The sequence below is a fragment of the Neopsephotus bourkii genome, unplaced genomic scaffold (genome assembly GCF_033783945.1).
Source record: "Neopsephotus bourkii isolate Nb327-2 ecotype Australia unplaced genomic scaffold, CSIRO-AGI_Nbou_v1 NB_450, whole genome shotgun sequence".
Lineage (NCBI taxonomy): Eukaryota > Metazoa > Chordata > Aves > Psittaciformes > Psittacidae > Neopsephotus > Neopsephotus bourkii.
Window position 1 is genome coordinate 699,197 of NW_026900952.1, and position 16,103 is coordinate 715,299.

At 41.5% G+C, this 16,103-nt stretch overlaps 1 protein-coding gene across 2 annotated transcripts in view; it reads left to right on the top strand.

Moving 5' to 3' along the window:
- The first annotated feature begins 8,147 nt into the window (after positions 1-8,147).
- Positions 8,148-16,103, top strand: part of ACTR3 (actin related protein 3) — a 33,247-nt gene continuing 25,291 nt past the window's right edge. The window contains exon 1 of one of the 2 annotated variants that reach the window (XM_061349570.1): positions 8,148-8,341. In XM_061349570.1, coding sequence (XP_061205554.1) covers positions 8,298-8,341 — 44 coding nt within the window. In that variant the 5' untranslated portion in view covers positions 8,148-8,297. Of the gene's footprint in view, positions 8,342-9,672; positions 9,977-16,103 lie in introns of those variants that run through there. The other variant, XM_061349571.1, reaches the window with a different exon arrangement.

A 16,103-nucleotide genomic window follows, 5' to 3' on the forward strand; every position in this document is an offset into this window, starting at 1 on the left:
TTGTGGAATTTACATGCTCCTGAGCATGATTCGCCACAGTTTTTGTTTCTTGTACAATTTTCAAAGCAGTAGAGTCAGTGAAAGATTTGGGTACAATGTTTCTATTAGTTTTGGACCTGTTGGAGTCAGTCCTGAGGAAGTCCAAGATGATCAAAGGGCTGGAGCACCTCTCTTACCTAGACAGCCTGAGAGAGATGGTCTTCTTCAGCCTGGAGAAGAGAAGGCTCCAGAGGACCTTTCAGCAGCTTCCAGTACCTAAAGAGGCCTACGGGAAAGCTGGAGGGGGGCTTTTAACAAAGGCAGGTAACGATAGGACAAGGGGAAATGGCTTTAAACTGGAGAAGGGTAGATTTAGCTATGAGGAAATAATTCTTTGAGTGGTGAGGCACTGGCACAGATTGCCCAGAGAATCTGTGGATGCTCCATCCCTGGCAGTATTCAAGGCCAGGCTGGATGGGGCTTGGAGCAACCTGGTCTAGTGGAAAGTGTCCCTGCCTGTGGCTGGCGGGTGGAACTAGATGATGTTTAAGGTCTCTTCCAACCCAAACCACTCTATGATGCTGTGATTCATCAAAGACATCCATATAATCCTTACAGTGGCTGACACAGCACTATAGAGTTGCAGATCACCTTTTATATTTTCTTATGATCCATTAAAGTTTTTTTTTCAGGAGAATTTCCTACAATCTTTCAGCAGGACAAGCAAGAAACTTTACAGAAACAAGGTAGTGGTTTATTTGTGTATCTATTACCAAACAGTCTGAATAAACCTTGTATGGAAGTACCCAGCATTTAGAAACAGTGCTTTAGAACTGTCTCCGTTTTTTTATGTGTGCAGCACTGTCACCAGAATTTCATTGATTGATTGACTGACTGATTGATTTAGGAATGCAATACTTTTCAAGTGTTTTGACTGTTGACTAACTTGATTATTATTGTTCATTGTTTCTAAATAAATCACTGCCTGAGTTGTGTACTGCTATACCCCAGCTCTGCTGCAGAGACCGTTCTTTACTCTGCTAGAGAGAATATTCCTTATCCTGCTAAGAAGAAAGAAGCCAAATTACTTAACTTATCAAATAATATTTTTAGTTATATCCCCTTTTGTCTGGAGACAATTAGGGAGTGCTTATTTATGTTTCTGCCAATAGAACTGTGGATGCTAGAATATCCAGCTGACTGGAAAGGCTGGTACCATTATCTCCATCCAGAGAAGGAGATCTGTCTATGCAAGTTTCCAATTCTCCTCCTAGTTCTCCCCTGCTCCTTGCATTATCTTGAAACAAGTACAGTAAGAGTAACATGTCACAATGACCATAGCTGTGATATAGTAACTTTAACATCTATTGTCTTTTAAAAGCTATCTGAGGATTCAACTGCTTGAATCAACTAAAGAGAATATATTTTTTTCAAAAGTCACAAAAGAAGGAAAACACACCAAAAAAAAAGGTAAAATATGAGTGTTTCTAAATAATCATCTTATGAAAAGCCCTCTCAAAAGCTGGTAAACAGTGGTTAAAGTCTGAACAAGTGTCTCAGAACAGAAATTGATTTTACTTGTCATACATTCAATTGCTTGCAGTTTCAAATGAATAGCTTAAAAATCCATGGTGCCATCAGATGCTCAATGTCTCTTCATGCCACTGCTTTTGTGAAATGACCCACCTGGACGAGCCCAATCCTCTGTTCTAAGCATGGGTGATGTGGCACTTTTCTTATTCTTGTAGATGTCACCTTTTTTAAGGCCTGGTTTTACCATGGTGAGCTTCTGTGCTCTGCTGGAAGCCTCACTGGTTAAAGATACCTGCAATGGCTGCTAAACTGCAAACTAGTGACATACTGATTTGATTTAGCACAGGGATGACATCTTTGAATAAAAAATGAAATATCACTAAATTAAAAATAGTGGGATTATAAATGTTTGCAAGTTATAATGGCTGTTACTCAAATCAATGATTTATAACATGGTGAACATGAAAGTTGACACCTAAAGGAAAACCACTAAAGCAGATCAGATACTTAGAGCTGTGATTGATTTAGGTTCTCAGTTCTGTTGAAGAGTATAATAAGTCATATTAAAAGGTAGCAATACACATTTGTTCCAACCAAGAAAGTAAATAGGTACAACTGAGAACACAATAATGTTTCTATTACATGAGAAAGCACAGATTTTCTCATCATGCTCAAGCTAGTATTTGGCTCCCAGGTGTGACTGTGTGGAGCCTGTGCGGTATAGGTGTAGCACAGAGGTTTGTATTCTGCTTTGCTGTTGTAGGAATCCTGCTGTCATCATTCTACTAATTCACTTACAGAAGCATTATAAAGGAACAAGACTTTGTTATAAGAAAGCACAGAATAGCAGCAGAAAGATACACAATTCATGCTTGACAAATCTGATAACCTTCTATGATGACATGGGATGGATCGATGAGGGGAGAGCAGTGGATGTTACCTCGACATCAGCAAGCCTTTTGACACTGTCTCCCATAACATCCTTGTAGGTAAGCTTAGGAAATATGGGTTAAATAAATGGACAGTGAGGTGGATCAAAAAGTGGCTGCATGACAAAGCTCAGAGGGTCACGATCAGTAGAGTACAATCCAGTTGCAGGCCTGTAGCCAGTGGTGCTCTCCAAGGATCAATACTGGATCTAGTCTTACTCAACTTATCAGTGACCTGGATGAAGGGCCAGAGCATACCCTCAGCAAGTTTGCTGATGATAAAGACCTGGCCTTTTTTAAAAAAACCAGGCTGATACACCTGAAGCTGTGCTGCCATCCAGCAGGACCCTGTTAGGCTGGAGAACTGAGCAAAGAGAAAACTAATGAGGTTCATTAAGGGCATGTGTAGGGTACGGCATGTGGGAAGGAAGAACCCAAGTACCAGTAGTATAGGCTGGGGACTGACCTACTAGAGAGCAGTTCAGCTGAGACCTGGGAATATTGGTAGATAATAAATTGGCTGAGCCAGCAGCCAATAGTATCCTGGGGTGCATCTGGAGGAGTGTGGCCAGCACGTCAAGCAAGGTGATCCTCCCCCTCTACTCAGCCATAGGGAAGCCGTATCTGGGGTACTCTGTCCAGTGCCGGACTCCTCAGCACGAGACAGACAAGGAAACAGTCCAGCAGAGGGCCACAAAGATGACCGGGGCCTGGAGTGTGTTTCTTATGAGGAGACAATGTGGAAGCAGGGCCTGTTTAGTTTAGAGAAGACTCTGAGGGGATCTCATGAATGCATGTAAATATCTCAAAGGTGGGTGCTAAGAAGATGGTGCCAGACTCTCTTTGTTGGTGCCCAACAACAGGACAAGGAGCAATGTCCGTAAAATAAAAGAGGTTCCCCCTCAACATGGGGAAGAAGTTCTTTACATTGAAGATGATAGAGCACTAGAAGAGGTTACCCAGGGAGGTTGTGGATTCTCTGTCTCTGGAGACATTCAAAACCTGCCTGGGTGTGTTTCCTGTGTAACCTACTCTAGGAGCCCTGCCTTGGCAGGGGGTTGGACAAGATGATCTCCAGAGGACCCTTCCAACCCTAACAATTCTCTGATTCTGTATATTTTGACTGATGAAGCAAGCTGTAAATAGGAATGCAGTTATTCCATGGACAGCATGACTTTTGCAGATTTTGCCTCTGCCCAGAACATCAAATTCCTATTTAAGTCATCACATTTTCAGTCAAATTCTTCCTCTATGTTTTCTAAGTTTATCTTCTGACACACATTTTGCTGTTATTCCTACCAAATATTCTAAGCAATAGTCCTAATATCATAATAGTCCAAGAATATAAACAAGACCCAGCTTATGAGTTTCTCTCCTTACATACCTTGTTTCAGTGTACAAACAATCATAGTTGGTTTTTTTTTTCCATTTGTTATTAAAAAAAAAAATGATCACACTGATTATATTTTGAAAGTTAATGGTTTTAGTTGATCTAAGTCAGAACTCTTGGAGAGTAGCCACATCAAATGAGATCCTGGTAGTTTGCCACGACTTCGCCATGTGCAGCTCCACATGCCTCCCATATGGCTGTTGCTATAGCTATGCCAAAATCAACCAGTAACACTATAATATTGCTTGTGGCCCTTCCTGGAAGAAATCTACATACATCTTGCATTGGGGTAGATAAAATGTTTTCTTGTTTAGTTCTCTGTAGTATTCCACCAACTATTGGTAGAACTTATTTATGTTAAAATGCTTAGGTAATGTACTTTATAATAAATACAATAAAATGAATATTGTTTAATGGATAACCTAGATCTAATTTTCCTTGGCTGTTTCTCTAGCTTTTATTGTCAGCTTTACCTGGGCTTACAGTATGTCCAGTGGGATGTACTTGCCTTTTAAATTCATTTTATAGCATTCTAAATGGCAACATGTTGATCTGGGCAAGTTTAGATTCTCAGTCCTGGGCATTTCCAAAACCCCTTTACCCCTGCGACTTTTACTGTCTTTTGTTTTTTCTTGTTCTTTGCACTTTACTGTGCTTCCCAGGCCTTGATCTATATATGGATTCACAGAGTTACTGTCTGCATGCTCAAGAGCAGGCCATTAACTGCAGGAAAATGATCCAGAATAAGCAAGATGCTGCAAACCTTCCCATGTAGCTTCAGAAGTGATTTGTAATGCTTTTGTCTAGTTAAAGACTTGTGAAATTTTAATATGTAGTATTGACAGAGCTAGTAAATCATACCTGGATCATGGAAAAATTTGGAACCTCAAAACTTATTTATATAAAAATTGTAGAAAGTTGTCTGGAAGTTCCCTCCATCTAAACCTAACTGTTAGACTGCTCCTGTGTTTACTTGTTGACTAATAGAAATACTTTCCTTTTGAACTTTTATCTTCTAATTCCTTATGCATTTGTATTCATATGCATTCTCTCCTTTTATACTTATGTTGTAACCTGCTGGGAGGCAGACAGTAACAGAAGGAGGATACTCTGCAATGGTAATTACTTCTGCTATCATGGATATTCAGGAAAAGATCACCTGAAATCCCATTGTGCTAATAAAAGCTGGACTGTGATGCATCACAGAATGAGGATATTGCTGGATTATGTCTGCTGTACAGCATGGAGCCAGATAAAGGCAATTTAGGATTTTATTCACTACTATTCCATTGGGAAGATTGAGAACATATTAAACCACTGACTTTACACCTTTCTTACTGGACTGCTGACTGGGTCCACAGCCACCTGAAGAACTGCATCTGGCAAGACTAATAAAGTGAAACAAGATACCATGGCCAGGGAGTTCAGTCTTTCAACTCCTTCCCTTGCAAAAATATGACTGACTTGGCACCTTAATATTAAGAGAAATCCTATGCTTCTTGGTCCTCAAATGTAAATTCCACTGTAATTAATAAAAACAAAATGAACCAGCACTGCTCTCTTTCAATGTCATTTGTGATACAGACTCAGGAAGAACACAAACTTACAGAACAAGATCATAATGGAGTTGCTCAATAGATTTGTTTCACTTTCCATATAAACTGCAGTTTGGGTTTGTTTGTTTTTTTTTCTCTCAGTGTCCTACCATTTCACAGAAAACATTTGTACTCACAAGGAGAAAATAAAAATAAATACAGCTATAGGATATATTCTGTAGAGTGCACTACAGTAAGTGCTTGTGTGTGTGATTTAATGTGTTACAGTGAAATGACAGTTCTGTTAGCAGAAACTCATCAGCTTACCTTTATAGCTGGTCTTCTCTCTGTCTTCTGACTTTTCTATTAAAGTTTTTCTACACTAATCAGGAGCATTATTTGGAGATACTAAGTAGCAAAGTTAGCTATGATACACTGATGATTACACTGTTCAAAAGTCCCTACAGCTGGGCATACTAACTTGGTGAATCTGGTCCCTTCTCTGATGCCTCTAATGAGCTGTATAGCCAGGACAACCCCTGCCAGCACCACTTTATATGCATGCCACAGTTTTTGGGCCCTTGTCTCATGCTCCTATGTGGAGTTACTTGAACTCCTGCAACTGGGCACTAAGCTGTTCTCTCATTCCAGGACTCCATTAGCCAGATGCAGCAGTTGAACCTGCCGCATGTATAACCCTGAATACCAGGTAATAAAACCAAGAGGAAAGCAAAAAGTCCATGTTACTTTATATAACAACTCTATTTATTTAAGTAAGTACCTATGCACACACCGATGCATGTGCATTAAAAACAGGGTTATTTTTACTTTCTCTGAAAAGATTTCAGGGATACTGATCTTTTATTTTCTAGCACAGCATAGCTCACAGGGTACACAACATCCTGCAGAAATCCCTTTCATTATCTGTAACTGCCTCATAATGTTCTATTCATAATTTGCCTTGACATTAAAGAAAAACTGTTAATATTCTCAGTATATCCTTTTCTTGCTTATGTTCCTCAGGAAGATCTGGCAGCCCACAGAAGCCAGATGGTGGCTTGAACTTCACAACTGAATTGTCTAGCTGCTGGTGGAAAAAGGGATGATTTTGCTCCCTCCTAACTCACCCTGAAGGGCATGTACCTAGATTTTTTATATTTTTTTTTTTTTTTGCACTGGCACTGATTCTTGCCTGCTTTACAGTGAAGTCAGGGAATGAGCTTATTTGAGATAGCTTAAATTGAGGAGGACTAATGCTTTAAGAAAGAAGCAAGACCATCTTGAGGGCTAAGGAACATGGGGCCAGCTGCAGTAACACAACCAGCAAAGCTGCGGACTCACCAGCCTAGGCACATCCCATAGTACATGGCTGAGGCAAGCTAGGCAGACCCAAAGATAATGGCCAGGTTCAACCAAGAGCCCAGACTGATGGACAAGTTCATGGCTGTGAAACAGGTCCAAGGTGAAGCCAGGATGTCAGAGTGCAGACCAGGACTAGGGCCAGTGATAGCAGCCAGGGATGCCCAAAGGGACAAGTCTAATATAAAACCAAAAAACAAAACGAGGGCAACACACACCTAGAGCATAGCTCAGACAAAAACTTAGTGCCCATGGCTGAGCTAAAATGGGCCTCCTGTGCTCTTGGGCAGGAAGTGTGGGTGGAGGTCCCAGGTGAGGCTGATGAGAGCCATTAAGGCCCATCAGTGCATGCTGAACCCTGCAATTACTCCTGATGAACTACCTAGTTTCTCCTCAGGGTGACACTCCATTAAACCAGGAAGCTGCCATCCCTACATTGCCTAGGTGGTAGCAGCAAGCAAAGGACTGGTAAACATGTGAAAGCCCCAATACCAGAACTGTTAAAACATTTAAATACTTCTAAAAGAATAAAAAAATAGCGTTTGGCTACAGTACACCCTGGGGCAAGAACTAGGCCCCTGGTGTATACAGCTGTCTGTCCCTCAAAGCCCAGAAGGGCTGCGAAGGGTGAAAAGGGAGAAAAAGGGCAATCCCTTGAATGCGTTTTTTTTTTTGTTTTGTCCACCTAAACATCAGAGCCCCAACAGTGCATGTCCTTGCCCCTCTTGGGACAAAAGTCCTGCAACAGGAGGACAGGGACCTATGGCTAAACTCAAGAAGCGGTAGACACCACCAATCCCATCAATAGGGGTGCTGGGATGGCTGGTCAAGACTGAGCCATGCTTGTTTGCTGCAGTTACATGGGAGCATGGCACGCGCATGGTGGCAACAGGTGAAAAGGGCTCAAAGGTTTCCTTTGAATGCAAGTTTTTGTTACAAAAATCAAGTTTTCACAGTCTTGTCTGGCTTTCCTTGCAGGCTGGTGCTGTGGGGGTATTTGGTACCTTTCCCGGCAGATGCTTTACTCGTCAGCCCTGCTAGCGTATGGCAGTGCCAACAAGCACCATGAGGAGTGTGACCTCCTCCATTTGCCCTTCAGGAACAGTTTTTTTGCAGAGAGCTTTCAGCCCTTCAGTTGCAGAGCCTGAAATAAGCGGTCCCCTCGTCATTGTCAGCACTCTTCTCACACCATACAACCCCTCGCCCCATCTTCTCTCGGATTTTCAGCATTAAAACACTACTTCAACAGCCTTCACCTGCACGGACCCCCGACGCTGCCACACGACTGCCGGTGTTGGGCGAGAACCCGCCCGCTCCACTCCGCACCACCTCGCAGGGGCGAGTCCGCGAGATCGGACGTCATCGAGGACTGAGGTTGTAGCGCCCGCCCTCGCCGTCGCGCGCAGGGAGGGGCGGGTCAGCCATCTTGGGCTCGCTGGGCCGTGCCTGCGAGTGAGCGGGCGGGGGAAGGAGCGCCCGCCTTGCGGAAGTGCCCTCAGTCCCCGCCGCTGAGCCCCGCCGCAGCGCGCCCAGGGCTGCCCGCCGTCCCCAGCACCGCTGCTACCGAGGAGCATGGCAGGGCGGCTTCCGGCCTGTGTGGTGGACTGCGGCACGGGGTGAGCGACGGCTGGGCCGGCCGCTGACAGCTCGGTGCCGCCCGGGGCGGGGCTGGGTGGGTTCTGATGCTGCAGATGGCGGCGGGGGTCGTGCTGCCTGTGGCGGGGCCAAGCCAAGCCGGGCCAGGCAGATGCGCCCGAGTCGCCGCGATGCCGGTAGCGCCAGGCCGAGTTGCGGGGAGCAGCCGGGTGCTTCCTTTTCTCTTATGAGGTCCTCCGCGGGCGCCCGGGGGAGGGGTGTTCCGGCGCGGCCCCGCTTTCCCCCCGGCAGTCGGTTCGTTCCGGGGCCGCGCTCGTCCCGCTCGCTGTCCGGGAGTCCTCGAGCTGGCCGGGGCCGCTTAGAGCAGCCACTTGCGGTTCTGCGGCCAGTGCCCGCCGGGGAGTGGGGGACCCTGTATGACTGCCGGGCCCGGGGGTGGCGAGCGGCGACCGCGGTCGTTCGGATGCCGTGAGCGGCTGCCTGCGAACTCCCGGAACGCCTCGCTTAGGGGAGTCACCGCTTGGTCGGGTGCCATCTGCGGGGTTTTTGTGTATTGATTTATTAATCATAATCTGGGGATAATGTCATTTATTCTGTGGTACTCCTCTCTGTGGAAGAAAAAAACCCCTCCCCCTCGACCGAGCAAGCGCATAGGAACTTCCTTAGTTTTGTCAAAGCCTCTTCCTGCTTTCGGGCTTTTATACCTTATAAGGCAGTTTCCAGTGTCAAACCTGAACCAGAGCTGGTTTAGAAATTCTTCTTTTTATTTAGCAGCTACCAGATGATGAAGAGAATGTGGTGCCAGTGATATATAGCAGAAAAAGTGATTCGGGAGAAGGCCCTTGGGATTCAGGCTCATTTCTGCTGTGGTATGACTCCTAGAGGCTTTGGGCTAGGGAGCAAGCCCTCAGATGTGTCTGTAAGAAAGCCGGCCTAGAAGGGTTACATAGTACTACTTGCAGGAGCGCACTCAGGAAGTGAAAACCGCGCTGAGACCTGCCTCTTGTGGTGTGATTTTAAAGCTGAAATGTTTCATTTTAGGAGTTATGCATCAGTTTTTCAGTGGCAAGGAAAGTACCGGTATATTTTCAAGGTTCTTCTTCTTTAGCTACCACTGATGGCATAGTGATTCTTTAAACGGATTTTGTTGTTTTTGTTTTTGTTTTTGTTTTTTTTTTTTGGTTTTGTTTCACTTCTCATCCATCCTGCTAAAACTAATCAAATTCCTCGATGAATATAGGCACAGATATTTGTAATACTCTTCTGGAAGGGCCTGTTCTTTTGAAATCCGACTACCTGATTTTTGAAAGCACATGTTCACCTTTCTTTCAAGAGAATGTGTTTGGTGTAGGACATCAATGAATTGGTCTGTGAGAATACCAGCTACATATGTGTGTGTAATGTATGCATGTTTAACAGCTGCATAAAGAAGTCATACCTGTAGTTAGAGCAAGACCTAAAACCTTGAATTTTGTGGGATGAAGGAAGGTTAGCACAGCAGGAATGAGAGTGTGTAGCCAAGTGTAATGGAAGTACATGCAAGTTTAATGTGATGTGTATGCGCACTATTTATCTTTCAGAACAAAAGATCTGTAATGTACTCTGCCACATGCCACTAGAGGCTTTTTCCCATCCCACATGTTTGTGCATTGCAGGTACTCCCATTAAAGTCAGTAATTATGTATTTGTGGGTTTGCAAAGTACAGGTTATGACCACTGGAGTAGAGAGATTCACTCAGAGCTTTCAGTGATGCCAAGGAGGAACAGCATGCTTGGATATACCTGCATCAGAAATTACTTTGTCTTTTTAAGGTGAATGGTATACTGAGGGACAGTGTTAAAAGAAATGTTCCCAGGGAAGATCTGCAAGTATTACATTAATCAACTTCAGTGCATGGGGCATAGCCTCGTGCATAGAATGTAACATTCTTTGTTACATTACTTTGTAATTTTACATTACTTTACATTACTTTGTAATCATTCATAATATGATGTCAACCAGGTCTTGCTTCTATTTTATTTCCCTCCAGTCTTCAAAGATCTCACTAAGATACTCTGTTATTATGCACATCTCTCTTTCTGTATATATATATATATATATATATACATACACACACACAATGCAGCCGAACCTATTCTGCTCTCCAGGCTTTTACTTTCTGATGTACTTCATAGTCGGAAGTTTTTCTTCACTGAAGTTCTGCTTCAGGAAACTGAGGGCAAAGATTTTTGGTGTTGGAAAAATTACAGTGTTGGAATTCATTGATTACAGTAGACAGATATATGAAGTGGTGAGCTTAAAAAGGAAAAATATAATACTTGAGATGAATAAGGAGCAGGTGAGTAGTAGTGCAGTGGGATGTGATAGTATAATCATGCTCAAAGCTTTATTTATGTGTTTATTTTTTAATTGGTGAAGCCCACCCAGCCCATCTCATTTCGTGTCTGTGAGAACATGACACATAAATTATATTAGCCTTGTGCCCTGTGCAGATTAGCTGGCATCTCACCTAGGGTACTGTCTTGTCTACTAAAAAGAAAGCAAATTAAAGATGGCCCCTGAAAACAGGAAGAGAAAGAGGTTTCAAAAATACAACCAAAACAGAAAGGTTGAAAGGAGCTGCCTTGTTTAGAACAAGCAGGGCTTTAAAAGTGCACAGATTTTCCAGTAAGTAGGCTTTTTCTAGAGGGAGAGGATGATAATTTACAGTCCAAGTAGAATTTGCCTTAATCAGCAAAAGGGCAAACGTAAGAGAGGTATTAAGGGTATCTTCCTACATGTCTTGTGCTTGTAGCCAGAGGTTCAGTTTGTGTTGTATGAGGTGTGTTTGTTTGTTTGGGTTTGGTTTTTTGTGTGTGTATGTGTTAATTTTTTTGCCAGCTAAGGCCAAGAAAACAATGGATGAGAAAGGTGGCAGAATTATGCTTTCCAGCATTAGCCTGCTCAGATTAGACAAATTTTAAGAACCCCTTTCAAAGCACAGAGTTGAAAGCACAAAAAAGTTTGGGGAAATTATCTGACTTCTGTTGTTGGACTTTTTAGCAGATTAGTTGAACTTTTTAGGGATCATCCAAATACACGTCCTATAGCTGGAACAAGCAAATGGGTGAAGTTAGTGATATGGCAATCATACTATGAGTACAGCAAAAATGCTTCTGGTGTTACATTCGTTACCTTGAAATTTGCATTCTTTGCTTAAGCAAACCTGATATCTAGAAAATAAGGTAATTGATACCTAGTAAGAACAGGTAAATACTTAATTGTTGTTTTAAAAAGCTACCTGCCTGAAGCAGTGTCCCCTAATTATACAATAAAGGCACAGAAATGAAAAATCTGAAGAGTGAAGTTAGTTAACACAGTTTTTTTAAACCAGGATTATTTATCTCTATAATTAGCAGCATTGCCTGGTTTAGTTTTAAGTATATTGTTGTTTTGCTGGGAAACTTATAAAACAACATTGTGGACCTTATTGTAAGGAAATACTCGACTATGTCAGTGCTGAATTTGATTTCAGTTGGCTTCTGTAAGTCCTGTTCTTTCCATAAAACATGGGCACCGTGTCCCTCAACAATGAGGTATGAAGTAACACCTGTGGGCTGTTCTCTTCATATCCTCCACAGATTTTTACGATGTTCACTAACTTGCTAGGTATGCTGTAAAGGAGACTCGCTTCGGCCTGTGGCATATCTAAGGATTCTATGCATTTAAAAATAAAACTAACATGAAATTACTTCCATAAAGTATATGAACAACACAACAAAGAAAGAAAAAGGCTTTTAGTAATTTTTTATAATCTCAGTAGGCTGTGTTGTTTTGCTCTTTGCCTTTTGGGTATTTGAATAGTTCTTTGCTGCGTGTTCTACAGGCAAACACAACACAGCAAGTCACGATTAAAAGCTCTTCCTACGCCTCTTCAGAATTTTGCTTGATTAGGTTGACAGTTAGATTTTAGCTGTGTCTTTCTGTGTGAATGTGTTTTGTTGGTTTTGTTGTTTTTTTTTTTCCCTTAGTATAAATTTGTATAACATTGAATTAGCTCATTTGGGATGGCAGATAATTGCAGGTGTGCAAATTAATGCCTCTTCAGCTGAGCTGAAGTGGCTGTATAGCCTACTGCAGTTCCAGAATGAGAACTTAATGTTATCAGTGAAAGTGATTTAAAGAAAATAACTTGTATTTTATATATCAGTACTTTCTGTTTTCTATAGGCTTATGTGCCTTTTCTCTGCGGCTGTCAAGTAGATCCATTAAATGCTTGAGTGTCATTGATGACCATTTTCTCTTATGTACCCAAGACTCTCCTCTTGGTAGGGCCATGTGTTGGTTAACCTTCTCCTGAGTAAATTGGTCATGTGATTGATTGTGTGGGTGAAAAAAATAATCTATTGTCTCACATCTTGCCTTACATCTCTTCTCGTATCCCAGGCTAGGCCCCTTTTTCCACTTCCCTTACACAGCTTACAAAAATGGGTGTGCTTGCGGGTTGTTTTTTTTGTTGTTGTTGTTTGTTTGTTTGTTTGTTTTTATTGTCTTTTCTCTTTCCTGACTACTAGGGGAGAATTAAAGGTTTCAGGGTTGACTGGAAACAGACTTGTTCATGGTGGGAGTACAAGAGTCTCTCAACTCAAGGCAGTCTGGGTTTGCTCTGAGTTGAGAGCCTGGAAAACTGAGGTGGCTCTGGATTTCCAAGCTTTCTCATTGTGAAGTTGCAAGCTGTTCTTTGGAATGAGTCACTTGTATGTCTGCGAGTTTCTTGGCTGTTTAATTTCTTTAGTCAGTTTTGTGGTAAACGAAGAAAGGAGAAACTTGGGTACGTGAAACCTCAGAGAAGCTGAAGTTGGCAGGTGCTGATGTGCACAGTGAAGCAGGCTTTCTGTTGGGGATCTTTTCTACAAACACTGCTTCTCTAGTTAATCTTCAGCCAACACCTCAGCTCAAGTTAGGAGCTTTATGCTCCTAAGTAACACAGAGTATTTGTGGGTTGGGTGTATTCTGATGTGAGAAGTTATGACAAGATTACATTGTTCTGTTTGTCTTCTGGGTTTTGACCTGGTAGTGTGAATGAGTACAAGATCTATGAAAAGCTAATAGTCTTCAATAGATAGTAGAGATACATGAGAAGAGAAATCCAGTGCTACAAAAACAAGGTGAGAAATAATCATAGAATCATAGAATAGTTAGGGTTGGAAAGGACCTTAAGATCAAGTTCCAAACCCCCTGTCATGGGCAGGGACACCTCACTCTAAACCATATTACCCAAGGCCTCATCCAGCCTGGCCTTGAACACTGCCAGGGATGTTGTTTGCTCTGTAAATTCTAATGTCTTGTGCTGAACCTTGAAATGATTTTTCTTTCCTAAAGTTCCAGACCTGGGTTATTTTCACAGATTTTCAGATCATCACTTCTATTTAGTATAAATATTTCAGCACTATGGTGTTCTTGCAGCTTATATTTCAACTGGGTATCTTCTCACGACCTTTTGTGTGTTCCGTTTATGTTTTCTTTTGGGATGAATTTTCTCTGTTGTGTCATTCCAGAAGTAATTTTTCATTATGGGAAGCATGAATAAAATAATTCATTAATGGAATATGGAAAAAGTACTCTTCCAGGATTTTAAGAGGATCTTTTCCTTGCCAGTAGCTGAAGTGGTTGAGAGGGGAGGTCAAAAGTCTTCATCCTTAACGTGGAAAAAGGAGTTGTGCTAGATTAAGAATTGTGGTTTAATAATTCTTTTTTAAATAATTGCAAAGAGATTCTGAAGGGTCATGATGACTTGTGTCTTTTAAATAATTCAAATACATCACAGTCTGTGTTGCAATACTAAATGCACAGAGCATAATTAAGAATAATAGGAGTTCAGATGGAAATATATATATATTCCTATACACAAACACATATGTATATTGGAGTTTTTAATCCCATTGGAGGAATCAGTTTATATCTTATTTGATTGCATGTCAGAAGCTATTCAAGGTGCATGGCACCTTCCAGCCGTGTTTCTCAGATAACTTCTGTTTCTGTTTTTCCTGTGTCCCACTGATACTGGAGATATATTTATGCATACATATAAATAAAAGGGGGTGCTGGTGGTGGTGTTTCTGAGTAGAGGACAAACCCACTTGTGTCCATGGGCTGAATTTGTAAAGTTAATGATAAATGATCTATATTCTCTGTACAGCAGAGCTCCTAGTCATGCATGCAAGCAAGCTTTTGAGCCACTGAGACCAGAGTACAGCCCTTGTTGTGAGGAAATATTTGAGGGAGGGTGCGGTTGGAGGTGTGTGTGGACGGGACAGGGCAGATTCCTTTCCTGTTTCTTGGTTGTTTAGTACTTGGCTTGAGTGTTCTGCCCAGAAAGTATGTTGATTGAATCAATCTGATAGACATTTCTTGTCTAGATTAGTTGAAAATACAGTTTCTAGCAGTTCAGAAAAATATTGTGCAAGTTCCTGACTAGTAACTATCCTCCTTTTATAGGCATATATAAGAAGCTTTGCAGTTGCTCTTTTAGTTCATGCAACTTATAAGTTTCAACATAATGTTTCAACATTGTTTCATCATTGTAGACTTCCTTTGCTAAATGCAAAAAGGCTTTGATAATTTTAATCAAACTTCTATTTAATTTTGGACATTCTTCATTTAAAGACTTAAGGAGACAATGTTAAATTCAAAGGTAAAATAAGTAAAACCATAGTTTATGCCCGATTAAATTCATGAGTTCTTTCTGCTCTGCGTAAGAAAAAGAATCTCTGTTGCTTTAATTTTTAATTTTTGGTTTGTTTTAGTCACTGAGCTCACCTATATTCAGGTGTATAAACCTAACAAAAATAATCCTTGGGTAGATGATTAAAATGTGCAATTTGCACAGTCATTAGCAGGATTAGTTTAATCATCAGAATGAAGCAGCTGTCCTTTTTGCCTAATCAAAAAGTGATCAATGTCCTTCAGTTGTGAGGATTATATTTAAAGTTGAAAAAGTCATAATTTCATCCACTGACTTAATGTAGGGTATAACATTATTCAGTTTTATTCATTTTGGTGTGATCATGAACTTGCATTTTTAAAACTAGACATGGAAAACTCTCCAGATAAACTTAGATACTTTTTTTGTTGTTCTGGGATTTCCTTTTTCTCTTTATTATTCTCTTGTGGTCATTGCAAGTGTTTGCAGCTGTGCACAGGATGTGTTTTGGCATGCTCAAGCTGTAGAGAGCAAGATGCAGACAGGAGGTTGTCTGTTGATACTTTGATTGTGCTGCTGTCAGTGAATGAATCCAAATTTTAATTCTTCAATTGATGCAGTATCTTTTACCTGTTTTTGCAGTGTTAGCATTTTATTTATCATGCCTTGTCCTAGACTTATCCTGCTGGTTTATCATCTGCAAGAACTTTCACAATATGACTGCTTGCTTATTTGCAAGCAGACTTCAGAATCTCAGTGATCTTATTAAATGAGACCTACGTTTTATTTTAAATAAAACTCAGTGGTATGTTTTTGTCCACAGCTTAGCAGGGCATGTTTTTTTTCTGCAAGACAAGTGTTTCTAATTGGAAGCTGTTTCTTATTAGAAACATGGTGAAACATGATAAATATGTAAACTGGTGTTTTAATGCAAGCCTGTTCTTGATGGAAAACATTTGGTTACCTACCCAGATGCTGAAGTGGTACCTGGTGTACTGGGCAGATTGGAAGTGTGCTGAGACAGTCTCCTGTGCACTGGCTGTGTGCTTCTTCTCTCCTGTTCATGCTCCCTCTCTCCATTCAGTTTCACTTTACCCTC